A 14734-nucleotide genomic window follows, 5' to 3' on the forward strand; every position below is an offset into this window, starting at 1 on the left:
TGATTTTTAATTAAAATAAAAGCAAACAAGATTACTATTATGTAATGTTTATTATGTCCAAACTTCTACACAATCCGAGTTCCCAGTACTGTACTCTGTACTTGATGAAGCTCACTGCAATAGTTTATCCGTACGACAATTTGTAAGTATTTACCGTCTTTTAACTTGCTGGAGGACTTTTATTAGGCCATGCATAATTTACAACTAAAATACCGCAAAGTACATTGCCCGAAACTGTTTGTTCTACTTCGAGGTAATAACATCCATTGTAGAAACGATATTAAACGGTCGTTTCGAATAGGACAGGGTTGATCAATTTTGATAATTGTGTAAGAATTTAATGTGTCCATGTCTATTTTACGACTTACATATGTCAAGTACAACATTGTCCAAAAATGCTTGAACTTATTATAAAAAAATCACATATATTACAGGTACTATCGCATAACTACGTCATTTCAGATGATATATGATTTATTAATTTTAATTAAGGCTAAGTATTTGACGATACGATGAGGTTGAGTTTTCTTCACGAGTATTTACCTTAATGTACCTGTCCGTTTACTCTGCTCCTGGAAAGCACTGAAAACAGAGGGGCGAACCTCTTGTTCCTGATCTTTATTGACGATATTGTGCCAACTTTGTTATCCCCTTGTTATTAAAAACTAGCTCTAACAATGTGTATGTTTTTGGATAACCTTAAAAAATAAACACAATGGATTAACTTTACATTGCTATTTTATTAGCAAAGAACTATTAAGAGTTAATTTAAATTTAAATCTTTTACAACGGTTTTAAAAGTATAAAGTTGCGTTCCCAAATTTAAGATCCCTTCTAAAACTTGTCTGTGATTTGGGCATCATGCTTACAACCAATGTCGTTGAAGGATGTTGCGTTAAAGGTTTTCATGTGAAAAATTAAGAGTTTGGTCAATTGTCAATGCGTTCCGTTAGGCACGGACATCGGACCCGAATTTACGCGGCTCTTATGACTTATCTTAGTTGAATAAGGATATTGAACTGTCATTTGTCCTACTACTCTCTCGTTTGATTTCTTTACAGATCTATGGACTGTTCACCAACATCTTTTTTTTATTTTCGGTTGTGTACAAGCACTAGTAAACAAGTTGTTATATAACTTTGCAAAATAGAAACGAAGGTTCGTATCTCTGGCGCGCAGAGATGTTTTGAGACTCCGTAAATTGTGCGATGCTCTTGCACAAATTCAACGAGCCTGTTAAGCCTTGAATATAGTAAGAATAACGTCAACATAGACTACACTACTATCACTACACTGGCACTATCTAGCATATATCGAGATATAACTGTAATACCCGGCGCTGAATATATGATTTACAGCAAGGAATGTAAAAATAAAATCACGACTGCTTACAATCTATCAACAAGAGATGACCGTCCTGAAGTTATCAGAGGTGACAAAAAAGTTACATACCTTCCAATTAAATTATTCATTTTTTATGAGCAACAGCAAATATAAAACATTGTAAGTGTGAACCGCTTGATGTAGATTGGCTCTTCCCAGAACATTTCACCGTAGCCTAATATAAGGTATTAGATACTGGTCAATAGTATTTACAAACGAGTATTGAACGCAGGAGTTGTAATTGTTGATTTTTAATTCGCCAAAAGTCGATCCTGCGTATGCATGGATTCCGCCTCGCGCACGTCAGCTGGTGGTCCCCACAATTCGTTTGGTCGTAGGTTTACTTGTAGCCTCTGAAAAAGTATTAAACAATGCGTATGGCGTATTTTAAATCTTTCACATACTAAGTTTTGATTTTTTTCGTGTCTATTCCAAAACAACATATTGTACAAGGGGTTTATATCTTTGGCATCCGTTGGTGTGGTAGGAATTTAGTGATAATATTTTGTAGTCTGCACGTAAAGCAGACCGTTTCGTTAAGAACCATGATACCAATCCAGCTACTTATTGCCATCCTTGTAAAACATTCATATAAACGTAATATTGACGAACAATTAATCTATTCCAAAAATGATTACCGATTTTACCATTTAATTATTGATGTTAAAGGGGCATATCGATAGAAGAAGTTTCCCCAGTATATAGGTATGTACTACACAATTAAACGTTCCCCGTTTTGAGCAGATACTTACTGAGAAACAATGTTATATTGTACAAAGTATTAAATATTTTATCAATGCTAGCTATTTTTCGATACACGTCTTTAAAAATAGCAAACTTCAATTTTGGTAGTGCGCATGCGTATAGCGATGGCGCTAGTGCATTTTATTTATATCGATGTTACAGCTACTACTTTAAAATCAAAGTACTTCCAGTACTGGTGTGACGATGCTTTTGAAGAGGATGGATATATACAAGCATCAATTTAAGTTGATCTACATCATCACAATTGTGTATGTGGGTACGAAAAAACTTTTGGTGCACAAATTTTGGGAACGAAAAAAATTATGCCAAAAAAAATTTGGTTACGAAAAAAATTGGGTACGAAAAAAAATTTGGGTACGAAATTTTTTTTGCAACAAAGTAAAAATTGGGTACGAAAAAAATTGGGTACGAAACAATTTTGGTACGGACAAAAATGGGGGTACGGGGACGTAGTTCCCCTGGGGAACTTGAAACAAAGTCAAGTCACATATTTCAATCTAGGCCATGTCAAACTCAAAGTGTCAAAGTCAAATGAAAAATGCGTTCAGTAATTATTGTCCCACTGTTTACAGCTGCTGTGAGTTTTTATATAATATAAGTGATGACCATCATGTGAGAGAAAATTCACATTATCTAAGTATATCAGGTTTAGCAGCCTTTAAGATAACAAAGTTGGCTAGTTTTCAATGTCGCTTCTGGGGATCAAACCCGCAGCACATCCTCCTGCAATCAAAGACGACACTCTACCACTAGGCATTTAGGAAGATTCTGAAATTTTTCGATCCCTTGTCAGAAATTAAAAACCAAAAATTAAGTACATGCTGACTCGGTATTATTGAGTCAGTTCATGAGAGATAATGGAAGATGCAACATCTCTCAAGACCCCTAGCATCGCCTTAAGCAGTATTCAATTCTCAACAAGAAAGTGCTGGAGTCATTGATCCCGAGGGACCAGAAACAAGAGGACCATGCTGGCACTGTATCGCTCCACTGTTTTTGTATGTGAAACAAGGGCTGTTTGTAAAACATGCATGCCCCCATATGGGCTGTCAGTTGTAGTGTCAGCCATTGTGTGAATACTTTTTTGGCACTGTGACCTTGACCTTTGATATAGTAACCTGAAATTTAATTAGGGGTCATCTGCGAGTCATGATCAATGTACCTATGAAGTTTCATGATCCTAGGCGTAAGCTTTCTTGAGTTATCATCCGGAAACCATTTTACTGTGTCAAGTTACCGTGACATTGACCTTTGACCTAGTGACATGAAAGTCGATAGGGATCATGTGCGAGTCATGATCAATGTACCTATCAAGTTTCATGATCCTAGGCGTAAGCGTTCTTGAGTTATCATCCGGAAACCATTTTCTAAGTTGAGTAACCGTGACCTTGTCCTTTGACCGAGTGACCTGAAAATCAAAAGGGGTCATCTGCGATTCATGATCGATGTACCTATAAAGTTGCATAAAATAGGCCTTATTTAAGCGTTTGTTCATTTTTGTGACCCCCGGGGCAGGGTCAAATTTGACCCCCGGGGCATAATTTGAACAAACTAAGTAGAGAACTCTTAGATGTCACTACATACCGAATTTGGTAGCCCTAGGCCCTACGGTAATGGACAAGAAGTTTTTTAAAGGTTGCACAAAATAGGCTTTATATAAGCATATGTTCATTTTTGTGACCCCCGGGGCAGGGTCAAATTTGACCCCAGGGGCATAATTTGAACAAATTTGGTAGAGGACTATTAGATGTCACTACATACCAAATGTGGTAGCACAAAATGGGCTTTAAATAAGCATATGTTCAACTTATTGACCCCCGGGGCGGGGGCAAATTTGATCCCAGGGGCATAATTTGAACAAATTTGAAAGAGGTTCACCCCAGGAACATTTGTGAAAAGTTTTATCAGAATTGGACTTGTTGTTTAGGAGAAGAAGATGTTTAAAAAAAGTTAACGCACGGACGCACGCACGACGGACACAGGGCCATGACTTAAGCCCCGCTGGCCTCTGGCCAGTAAAGCTAAAAAACACTTGATTAATGTTCGAAAGAAAATCCTTTGATTAATGACAATACTATTATTTGAGCCAGGTCACAGGGAAAGGGCAGTCTAATCAGTATCCAATTTAACTATTAGTTATTGTCAGAAACCGCTTTTAAGCAAACAGCTGTCAAGCAACTGCAGGCTGATCTGGATCCAAACTGGCCACAATCGCCTAAATGTCTCTTTTACTATTTAATACAGTCGATTGGTGTATAACTGATAGCTAAGGACTTCGAGTCTCATTTCAACGTAAACACCATGCATTCAGTAATTAAACCTTTAAACCTCGAAAGACAAATGTCTTTCCTATTGAAACATGCCAGCGGTTTTAAAATTCCGACAAATATTTTTTTGTTTACAGCGCAAATTTCCGGGTAAACTGATTCAGCAATTACCGGATCGCTTAGGTTTTTATCGGATTACATGTGTATCGTGTTATTTCTTGAAATTTTACCCTGCATTTGTAAAACATATTGCAAGATATGTACATTTCCAGAAAAGGAACTTCATTTCTGCGTTTAATAAGACCGAGTTCATGGAAATTGCTGCACAATTGAAGAAGTAATGGCTGTTCAAAGCTATGCACCCTATATTCGGGTCGTTTTGAGTCGAATACCTTGTTAAATATATAGATTTTATAGTGAAAACTATGTTTTCAGAGAAATCGATTTTCCGTTATACTTTTGTTATTTTTCATTCAAAATGATGTTTTTACTTATAAATATCAAAGCCACGCGCCAACCCACATGTGTATTGGACAACTTCAATTGAGTTTTCATTTAGTTTGAGACAATCCCCACCCGAATATTTGTCGCCATATGTCCGTTATTCACCTAATCACGAGTTGCAGCTCTCATGCTTATTTTATGTGGTACGCATCAATTTGGTTTCTGAGCATTCTTACTGTTAGAAAGGATACATTATACTACAATATACATCAATGAACATAATGTTTACCAAACAAAATCTGCAAAATTCAGGAAATCATACGGCTTCACATTTTCTTTCGTTACAAAAATGGTGGGTACATAACGTGAACTTGTTTTGCTTTCGAAAAAAAGAAACAATTGTAATTTAAACATTGATACACGTCAACTAAAACATGAATCGACTGAACAATGATAGGCAATTTGTATTCACTATAAATCTTTAGATAAATAAAAGTATTTTGCAAACAAGATGTGTTTGTGAAACACAATGTCCCCCTATATGATGTTTGACATTGTAGGATGACCTTGACCTTGTGAAGGATGACCTTGACCTTGACCTTTTACCACTCAAAATGTGCAGCTCCATGAGATACACATGCATGCCAAATATCAAGTTGCTATCTTCAATATTGCAAAAGTTTTCATAAAATGAGCGATTTTGGCCACATATATTTGACCTCTGACCTTGAAGGATGACCTTGACCTTTCACCACTCAAAATGTGCAGCTTCATGAGATACACATGCATGCCAAATATGAAGTTGCTATCTTCAATATAGCAAAAGTTATTGCAAAATGTTAAAGTTGGCAGACAAACAGACAGACCAACAGACCAACAGACCAACAGACAGGGCAAAAACAATATGTCCCCAACTACTATAGTGGGGGACATAAAAACTTTTAACCTATCCGTTACTCGCTAAAATCTGCTATACACCAATCAACTGTACTAAAATAGAAAGAAGAAATAATACAAAACCGTAATATTAGTAAAGACTTACTCACTTAGTATTTGATATATGATATCATAGTCATTCAATAAGTCGAAAAATGCGCGAATACAATTTCCAAAGCAAAATTAGACTTAAATTGATAACTCAAAATACCAGTCAAGCTGTTAAGTCTTAAGATCCATGAAGCCCTGCATTCACATCGAATGTATCCTTCGAATTCAATCCATTGTTGATATTAGCGAAGATTTAGTTAACAAATAACTCATATATCTTAAATAACAGTTTCTAAATAGCCCAACAAGCCGATGTATGCTGTAAGAAAGTTTTGACACGAGTGTATACATTCATGGGCGCCGACATTGTTGTATTACCTTGAGGGGTGTGTAGAAATACCGAAATCCCCGACCGAAATCCCCGTAATTACCGTAATCCCCCGAAACCCCCAGAAATCTTCCGAAATCCACCTTAATATTGATTATTTATCAAAATACTGCGGATATTAAAATAGAATATTGGAAAATACAATAAAATCACTTATGAAACATTGTTTTTATCCAAGTTTGATAGTGAACAACTAAAATAAATAAGGTCGGTAATTACGGGGATTTCGGTATTTCTCTAACCGAGCATTATCTCAATCGGACTATCTCGGTCTTTTACATAGGTTGCCATTGTGAAGATTTTTTTCATGGTATCATAACTTAGGCGATGCTGAAACAGCATCGTCAACAACTGATTTTCCCGCGCCCGCCAAGTGTCTCCGTGATAAACGCGGTTAAAAAGAGAGATGTGTATTAAGCAACATTTAATTGTATATTTTAAATAGATGGTCTTATTTTTGAAAATGATATTACATATTATCTATCCGTCGATATACCCCTTTCATTTAAAGCATCTCTTTCATAGGGTAAAATCGTACCTCCAGTAGTGTCCCGGGTGTCGTGAACAACGCGTATATTGCGTACACTGGTATTGGAACCAGCGAGGTGGCCGCTATAACCCAGCCCAATCCGACCGCCCAGGGCTTGTAGACATAACCTTTGTAAGCCGGAGGGGTGTATGTGTACACTGTAAATCCCAGGGTCACCTGTTTTTATGTAAGAGAATGAGACATGAATGGACATTTACATACAAGTCCACTTGCCTACTCTGAAATGTTTGATTATACCTATTAGTAGTCTTGAGCTGGCAATCACGTTATTCTGAAAAAAAAACGTTACACAGTTACAATTTCACCGTAATAACTCTAAGTTTTCGGACTCTATGTTTTTTTATTTCGTGTCCGAACATATATATATATACTTGAAAATATGCCAAAATACGATGCCCAAATATTTGGAAACGCGCTGACAGTATACCTTATGCACTGAATGTTCTTGTATTGTTTATACCACATCTACTATTGGTACTTACGGCGCTTGATGAGTTTTCTTGTGTCAGAGCCTTAGTGAACTACGGTAAAACTTATCTTTGTTATTTTGATAAGCAAATGACAAAATCACTAGGCATTTAGAAAATTGCGTTGCATTTAGGCTATTTAAAATATAGCCCATGATCTTTTTGTTTAAATGTTTATATTTTTATACTCAAAATAAACCGGTCAGAACGGATAAATTGTGTATTTTACGGGTATTTTCTTGACCAGTAAATTGGTTGTCCTGAAAGTCAAAGCCCTGTTACGTTCGAAACTAGAAGAGATTACTCGGATGCATTGATTTTCCTGTACCGGTATTGCAAAAGACAACAAATGAAAGAAAGGTGTATAACATAACTTCCCGAAGCTGTTTTCCAGCGGACGCGGACATTTTAAATCGTGGGATGCCTGGTTTGAAACCCGTCCGACCATAATGTTGTTAATTTAGAAACGAAAGTCAATGGGTCGTGGTTGCATAAAAAAAATGTGATAACGGACCTATGACACGTAATCTGTATTTGTAAGGTGAAAAGAAAACTATAGACGTAGGTGTCTATCAATATCCGAAAAATATCATGAACATACCAGAAGAAGGAGGGGTGTCAGGCAGTACCAGCAGAACTTGAAAATAATCGGTACGCGTTGCCCGGTCATCTCAAACACGTTTTTATCAATGTTGCGAACACCTGCGTTAAAATGTAAGACATATAAAGCACAAATGGTTATAATTAAGAAACAAGTAATACAATTAAAAATGTAAGACATATAAAAAACAATGTATTATCATTTAGAAATAAGTTATGAAATTAACAGCAAATGCCTTGAAAAAAAGTATGGCATTTTCAAGTATGTTTCGAGTGTAAAACCGGTTCTTAAAGGTAATGATCCTCAATCCATGTTTGTTTTCTCCAGACCAAACGCGATTTATATCAGGAAATCATGTAGATTTTGAAGCTATAGGCCTTCTAGTATAGAACATAACACATTTTTGTCCCAATGTTTACAGTCGTTTACCGTATATAAGCGACATGACAAGCACCTCGATGAGAGCGAATATCGTCACGGAGAAAGTGGCCGCGTACCAGTCTACTAGTGTCAGTAGGTAAAATCCACCCTGTAAAAGGAAAAATAAAAAGCGCTGAAGACACTGAAGTTCTTCTCTATTGCATCATCTTAGACGCAACTCAGTTTTCAAAATTATGTTACAGCTTTTTATATCGCAAGGTTGAAATTGACACAACTCATTTACATTTATAAAGAGTGTGTCTTAAAGCACAGGTCGAGATGTGTGTACACTGTTTATCCTCATATTTATGTTATAGATATAATTTTGACCAAATAACAACACTATGTCAATTTTTTTCGCAATTGGTTTCTGCACTGGCAACCATCTATAGAATTTTGGTTGCCTTGCTTAAGAATAACAAGCCTAGAATCATGTACATGTTGTGTTATGTGTATGTAATACTTTATTGATTTTCTTTACATTATTGAGCAACAATTTTGCCGACATGACAGATCTTTAATTCATCATGTCTTGTTGTGAGCCGGAATTGAATCATTTCCTAGGCCTAATTGATCCACAGTCGCCGATTTGTATTCTATCTAGAATTGGATTGAATTGTTCAAGCTTTTAAAAGTTGTCCTGCTTTTTAGCCCAAATGTAACCAACTTTTGAAATTGAGTTTCCTGGGCTTAATTCTATTGGCCCAGGCTAACAGGCAACCACTAAACATGTAAATAATTCATGATGTATGATCTGACAGTGTATTGAACTCATTCAATTTGCAAGTCTGAGGACATTAAAGGGACCTTTTCTCGTTTTGGTTAATTGGAAACATTAAACGATATAATAATTTGGAGAGTTCTGTTGTTGTCGTTTTATTGTTTCATACTACGAGGATTGCTAATATAAAGTATAAAAGACATCTCTCATGGTATGAGCACGGATGGCCGAGTGGTCTAAACGATAAACTTCTATTCCAGGGGTTAGTGGTTCGAGCCCAGCTGAGGGTAACTTTTTGTAAAATTTAGAACTCATTGCTTGTTTATTAAATTTAAAAGAGATTTGCCTTGTCAGCGAGGTTACTTTGACGTTATATTCACTTTTATCATTTTTTTTCAAATCATTAATTGAAAATATTATTTAAGCTTCATTTTGGACAAAAACAGGGTTTAATGCATATGCATTAATTGTCATGCCAGTACCAGAGACTTTCTTTAAACGAAAAAAAAAACAAATTTAAAAAGTGTCCATCTTAATTAGCTTGTGTTCATTGCACAGGCTAATCAGTATACACCGGCTAATCTGGGACACCACTTATTTGAATGCATTAATCCCCGTTTTCCCCGAGAGCAGCCAATATGTACAGATTTTAATGACAAACTGGCCAATGTCGTCCCACAAGCTGTTAAACACTATTGATTACATACACGTACTGCTGTCTGCTGCTGTCTGCAGTGTACCAGTGGTAGAGTATAAATAGGCAGATGTGATTTTCGTTCCTAGCGTAGTTAGTTAGTTAGTTCCTATCGTAGTTAACAGCAGACTAACTTGCAAAACACACTCTTAACCGTAGTCCTTCGCAAGGACTATGTATATGTATAATAAGTTTTTTACACATTTTATAGAAATTCATAAATATTAAGCTAAATCGTATAATCTCGCTTTAAGAAAGCAGAAACTATAGCAAAACATTGCCAACTCGATTAGCGCGGTTTGAACAAGCAGACATTATTCCGAAATCGTAGCAAACTCGCGAAGCAAAGGTTAAGAAAACTGATATCCAAATAAAGCAAACTGGCTGGGCGAAGGTTAGGAAAGCAGAAATGGCAGTAAAAAAGTGTCAAATCGGTGAGCGAGATTAAGTAAGTTGAAACGATACCGAAGTCAAAGACAACTCTGGGACGAAGGTTTAAAAGCAGAAAATATAGAAAAATCGTGCAAACTCGTTGAGCGCAGGTTAAGAAATCAGTAACGATACCAAAACAAAACAATTTGGTTGAGATCAGGTTGAAAAAGCACAAATGACAATGATACTATAGTAATAACCGACACGAAGAGCGAATATCATGAAAGCAATTACCAAAGGCATAGCCAATTTGGTGAAAGAAGGTTGAAAAAGTAGAAATGTATACCAAAACAAAGCCAACTCTGTGAGCGGAGGTTAAAAAACAGAAATGATACCAACGCATAGCCCACTTGGCGAGCGAATGTTATGAAAGAAGAAATCATAAAAAACTTAGCCAAATGATGTAAATGAATTATTTATCTTAGTCACATTATCATCGTTCTAGCAAAACAGGGGTTTCTTCTATGACCGCAGTCATATAGTACACAATGACGCCGAATCATGTTCCATCTCTGTGAATGTAAGCATACTTTGGTAGAAGTGGTAGGTACGAGTGGACTAGTGTCACGATTATATGATATTGCTTAAGTCTGTCGCGAGCAGTATTGCCAGCAAAAATGATACCAAAATGCAAATCTCGAACCATCGGAGTAAAATGAGTTCCAATGTTATGTGGATGCTAGAGATCGTGTGTCAAGAAATGAACACTGACACGTGCAATACAAGTGTGAGACCTCACCTACCTCTGTAACCATGGGGATAGCGAGGAGGAACGCGCACGTGATCACGCCAAGTGTCATAACGGTGGTCTTGCCCTGAAATAGCCTTGGGAACTCGTCATTCAATGCTGTAACTACAATCTCGTAGTTGGGAAACTGAAAAGTTTATTGTGTTTAGTATTAACTTGCTGTTATGATACTGTTTTCAATATTTTACATAAATGTTTGAACAGGGCTGTCGAAATCATATTTTTTTTGTATTATGGTGAATTACTTAGATGAACCTCTTTTCTTAAATGTGTCCTATATCATTTGAACAGTTTTCTTCGTTATTTATTAATGAGAAAGGATATACCTATTATAATACTAGTATAGCGACAGAATATGACATTTCAAACGTATCGCAGTCTGGCTGACTCGTTTAGTATCAATGTACTGATATGTTAATAGTTTTTTTAGGAAAATCAACATAACTGATTAAGTGATTGGTCAGCCGTGAAAAGTATTTTCCTTAGGTTATATATGAGCAAAAATATAAGGGTACACTGGTTAAACATAAATATTTAGGAAAAGGTCTATTGAAGAAATTTTAACTTAATTTTCATGTGCTATTAACTAGTTTTTTTGTATCTTCCCGGTCTCACCTGCGAATCAATTCCGAGGAAGACAGACATGAAGAAGAACAGTGCGGACCACAGTTGAGGGGGAGGCAGATAATTGGCAGCCTCGGGATAGGCGATGAACCCTAGACTGAACCCTGCAGAGGAGACAAGAAATAAGCGTAAGTATATATATACATATATATATATATATATATATATATATATATATATATATATATATATATATATATATATATATATATATATATATATATATATGAGCCGCGTTCTTGGAAAACTGAGATTAATGGATGTGCGTTAAGTGTCGTCCCAGATTAGCCTGTGGAGGAAGAGTTTATAACAACACATTACTAAACTATTTTATCTTTTTAAAATAGTTTTTTCCATGCTTTTAAAAGAAAGTTTCCTTTTTTCATGTGCGTGTATTCCGAATTTTACGAAGTGCGTGAAACTGCGGCTGCATTATGCATTATGCGGGAATTCAGAGTGTGTCTCAAAGTTCCTAAGCATTTAACTAACTAAAGCCATGAATATTTAGACGACTTTCAAATATATATTTAACTACATGTTTGCACTGAATGATAATTTTTATTTGAGACGGTCTTGTGCTGTGTGTATAGTGGTGGGGGCAGAGAACCTGGAGGCAACCTAACTGTTCAGTATGGAGACCATCAACCAAACTCACATGCGCTGGAGCGGGATTGAGCCCGGGTCAACGAGGTGAGAAGCGAGTGTACCAACCACTGCGATAACTAGACGGCCTCTTTGTTCTGCAGATTATTCAATCGCTAAAGATATCAGGAAAGAAACTGGTGTTTTGAGCTTAATGTGCAAGCCCATCGCGCGATAAGTTTCGCACAGTTTTGTTTCAGTGACATTTTTTCGTGCAACAATTAACCCATTAATTAAATTGATTAGATTTAATATGTTTACTATGCTCCCATTTAATAGTGAAAAATATACTTTTCTGCATTGTGAATGTTCCAATAAACGGCACGAACATGAGGCATAAAGCACTGACCGTTATTTGAATTTATGTTGATCATGCTGAACAATAATTTGTTATCAAGTTTAATTTAACGTTATTAAAGTCGGCCAATATTTCCACAATATTTTTGCAACCTTTACTACACCTTTCTGGATTTAGTCAAAATAAAAAATATCAGAAGCCTGAAAAAGAACAGGCCGGGAGGTGCCTTTCATGAAAATTCGTCGGGTGATAAATCTTGTCCATTGTGAGTGACTTAATTGTGATGTTCCCACAATGTACTTAAATTCGTGCATCGGTCGAGTATGAGGTGTTTTATTTATTATTTTGATGTTTATATCAAGTCATACTGTAAGTTGTTGTATAAAACAGTCAATAGCAAATAGAAATACGTCGAGTGTGTCTTTAGTTACGAGAACATTGACACATCAAAAGGAGTCGGACACATTTTTAAAGGATGGCGCATACAATTGAAGAGGTTCACATATTTGAAATGGGTGTGGTAGAAGAAATGAAGGAGGACCCTCTGTCATTCTGCTTCAGCTATATGACGAATATATAGCGCCAGAGCGCTTCTATACCTGATTGTTGGAAGTCCGATATTTTCAGCCCCGACCTATAAGCCACGTGACCGAGAACAGAGAAGATAACGAAACCTCCCGTAAAGCCCGTGAGCAAGTCCATCAGACACACAAGTACCGCGTCCCTGTGGAAAAGAAACCAGTCTAGTAAGCACGAGCACCGAGTCCCTTTGAAATTAAAAACAGACTCGTGTGCACAAACAATTCATCCCAGTGAATTTTAAACAGTCTCTCGTTAGCACACGCGTCTGTGGAATAGAAACAGATGCGGATGCAAATTGTGAAGGTCGACTATTACCAAACAGGTAGTAAAGCGACAGTCTTCTTGGACCATATGATATCTTTATTTTCCTTCTCAGTTTAGGATACCTTTTTAGACTGTGAGTACGACTCTGAGTCTGTCCTAGGAGAAGGCGTCGGTTTTTTTACTTCCTCGCCCACTACCCTTAAACTTGGACATAACGCTGAGTCGGTGGCGTCTTCGCATTTGTAAGCGTAAACCTTAATAACAAAACATCTTATTTATGCACGTAACGTCGCTGTACGTTTATTATGCAGTCGCGGTGAAAACGCCCTGGTCACAGTAAAGTCGCATAAGTCGCATAAGACATGTAAATAACGTTATTCGGACGCCGTTACATCGCCGGTCGTCGCCGCTTGAACGCAGATGGATTGTCGTATGAACGGGGTGAAAACACTAGGAGCATGGTTGGAGCACCACGGACATGCATAGAAAACAGAGAACAGTACCCTCGACGTGATTGCTTTTGGATGTCTTTGAGAAGAAGATTGTTGTTCTTACTACTATCGACTATCGGCGCTAAAAAAAACCAAAAACCCTGACCGCTTTGGTCGTAGAGATAACGCCAATCCGATGCGACAGGTGAATAAATTTAAAGCTGTTCCGTAATCGAGTTGTAATTAATTCGCTGATTTTATCTGTCATTTGTGTGGTTTAAACCAAATAGGTTTTAACTAACTTTTTGGCTTATATTTGATTTGGGAGGCTGTCGACCCCAAAACGGCAGCAAACATCGGGAAGTGGTGACTGAAAGGTATGAATCTAACCACTGGATACAATTATAGCATCCCCTACACTTGGGATTAGAACAAACAATCATTGTGATAGAACAGCAAAACCAAATCGGTTTCATCTTAAACCTTCTGGTTACACTTCAAAACAATAATCTTTAATAAAGCTCAACAGTCCCACAATAAAAAAATGAAAAAGAAATAACCAAGTAAAATTGTTTTCATTTTAAATTTGACCTAAAACATATTGGGTACAAAAGAAACAGTATCTTAAGTAATCGGTGAGCACTGATGTATTTAGCAGTTTGCAACAAACAAGTTTTGCTTTGAATTGGAACTCAGCTGTTTGTTTTAAACGCTCCAAAATATACTCTTATCAGAACTTAAAAATAAGAAAACGACGCAAAACCAAACAGTATTTGAATCGGTCCATTTTGTACTGATCATCCCATTAAAATCGGGTTGCTAAACGAGCAATTATTAATATGCCATTATAAGGTTGCAATGGGAAAAAAATGTAATGCTGTTCTAAGAAAAACAGTATGTCCTCAGTTGTTTTCTGTAAAAAAGGTAATAACTTGTGTGACGGGTATATGTTGAATTTATAACGGAATTAAACATTCCTTCGTTAAGATCACCCTTTTGACTTTCAAGTGAGACATACAAATCCTA

At 36.6% G+C, this 14734-nt stretch overlaps 3 protein-coding genes across 21 annotated transcripts in view; 1 reads left to right on the forward strand and 2 right to left on the reverse strand.

Annotated features, from left to right (window-relative positions):
* LOC127845053 (sodium- and chloride-dependent glycine transporter 1-like) overlaps nt 1-14734 on the reverse strand; it is a 177689-nt gene that overhangs the window by 150367 nt on the left and 12588 nt on the right. The window lies entirely within an intron of this gene.
* Nucleotides 1-14734, forward strand: part of LOC127845052 (semaphorin-5B-like) — a 95407-nt gene that overhangs the window by 41585 nt on the left and 39088 nt on the right. The gene's annotated exons all lie outside the window — the stretch shown is intronic.
* Nucleotides 827-13152, reverse strand: LOC127845069 (sodium- and chloride-dependent glycine transporter 1-like). The gene is made up of 7 exons (XM_052375736.1): nt 13031-13152; nt 11483-11595; nt 10863-10994; nt 8282-8381; nt 7853-7953; nt 6773-6940; nt 827-1736 (listed from the first exon to the last, which is right to left on the reverse strand). The coding sequence occupies exons 1-7, from the start codon at nt 13131-13133 to the stop codon at nt 1635-1637; spliced, it is 819 nt and encodes a 272-aa protein (XP_052231696.1). The 5' UTR covers nt 13134-13152; the 3' UTR covers nt 827-1634.

The sequence above is a fragment of the Dreissena polymorpha genome, chromosome 9 (genome assembly GCF_020536995.1).
Source record: "Dreissena polymorpha isolate Duluth1 chromosome 9, UMN_Dpol_1.0, whole genome shotgun sequence".
Taxonomy (NCBI): domain Eukaryota; kingdom Metazoa; phylum Mollusca; class Bivalvia; order Myida; family Dreissenidae; genus Dreissena; species Dreissena polymorpha.

What these genes read in the sequence shown, in the direction of transcription:
- LOC127845069 (XM_052375736.1), bottom strand. Translation starts at nt 13,133, where the DNA reads ATGGACTTGCTCACGGGCTTTACGGGAGGTTTCGTTATCTTCTCTGTT. An exon ending in CTATCCCCATGGTTACAGAG is followed by an intron (nt 8,382 to 10,862) that starts GTAGGTGAGGTC and finishes TTCCTTTTACAG; the next exon opens with GGTGGATTTTACCTACTGAC. An exon ending in TGACACCCCTCCTTCTTCTG is followed by an intron (nt 6,941 to 7,852) that starts GTATGTTCATGA and finishes ACATAAAAACAG; the next exon opens with GTGACCCTGGGATTTACAGT.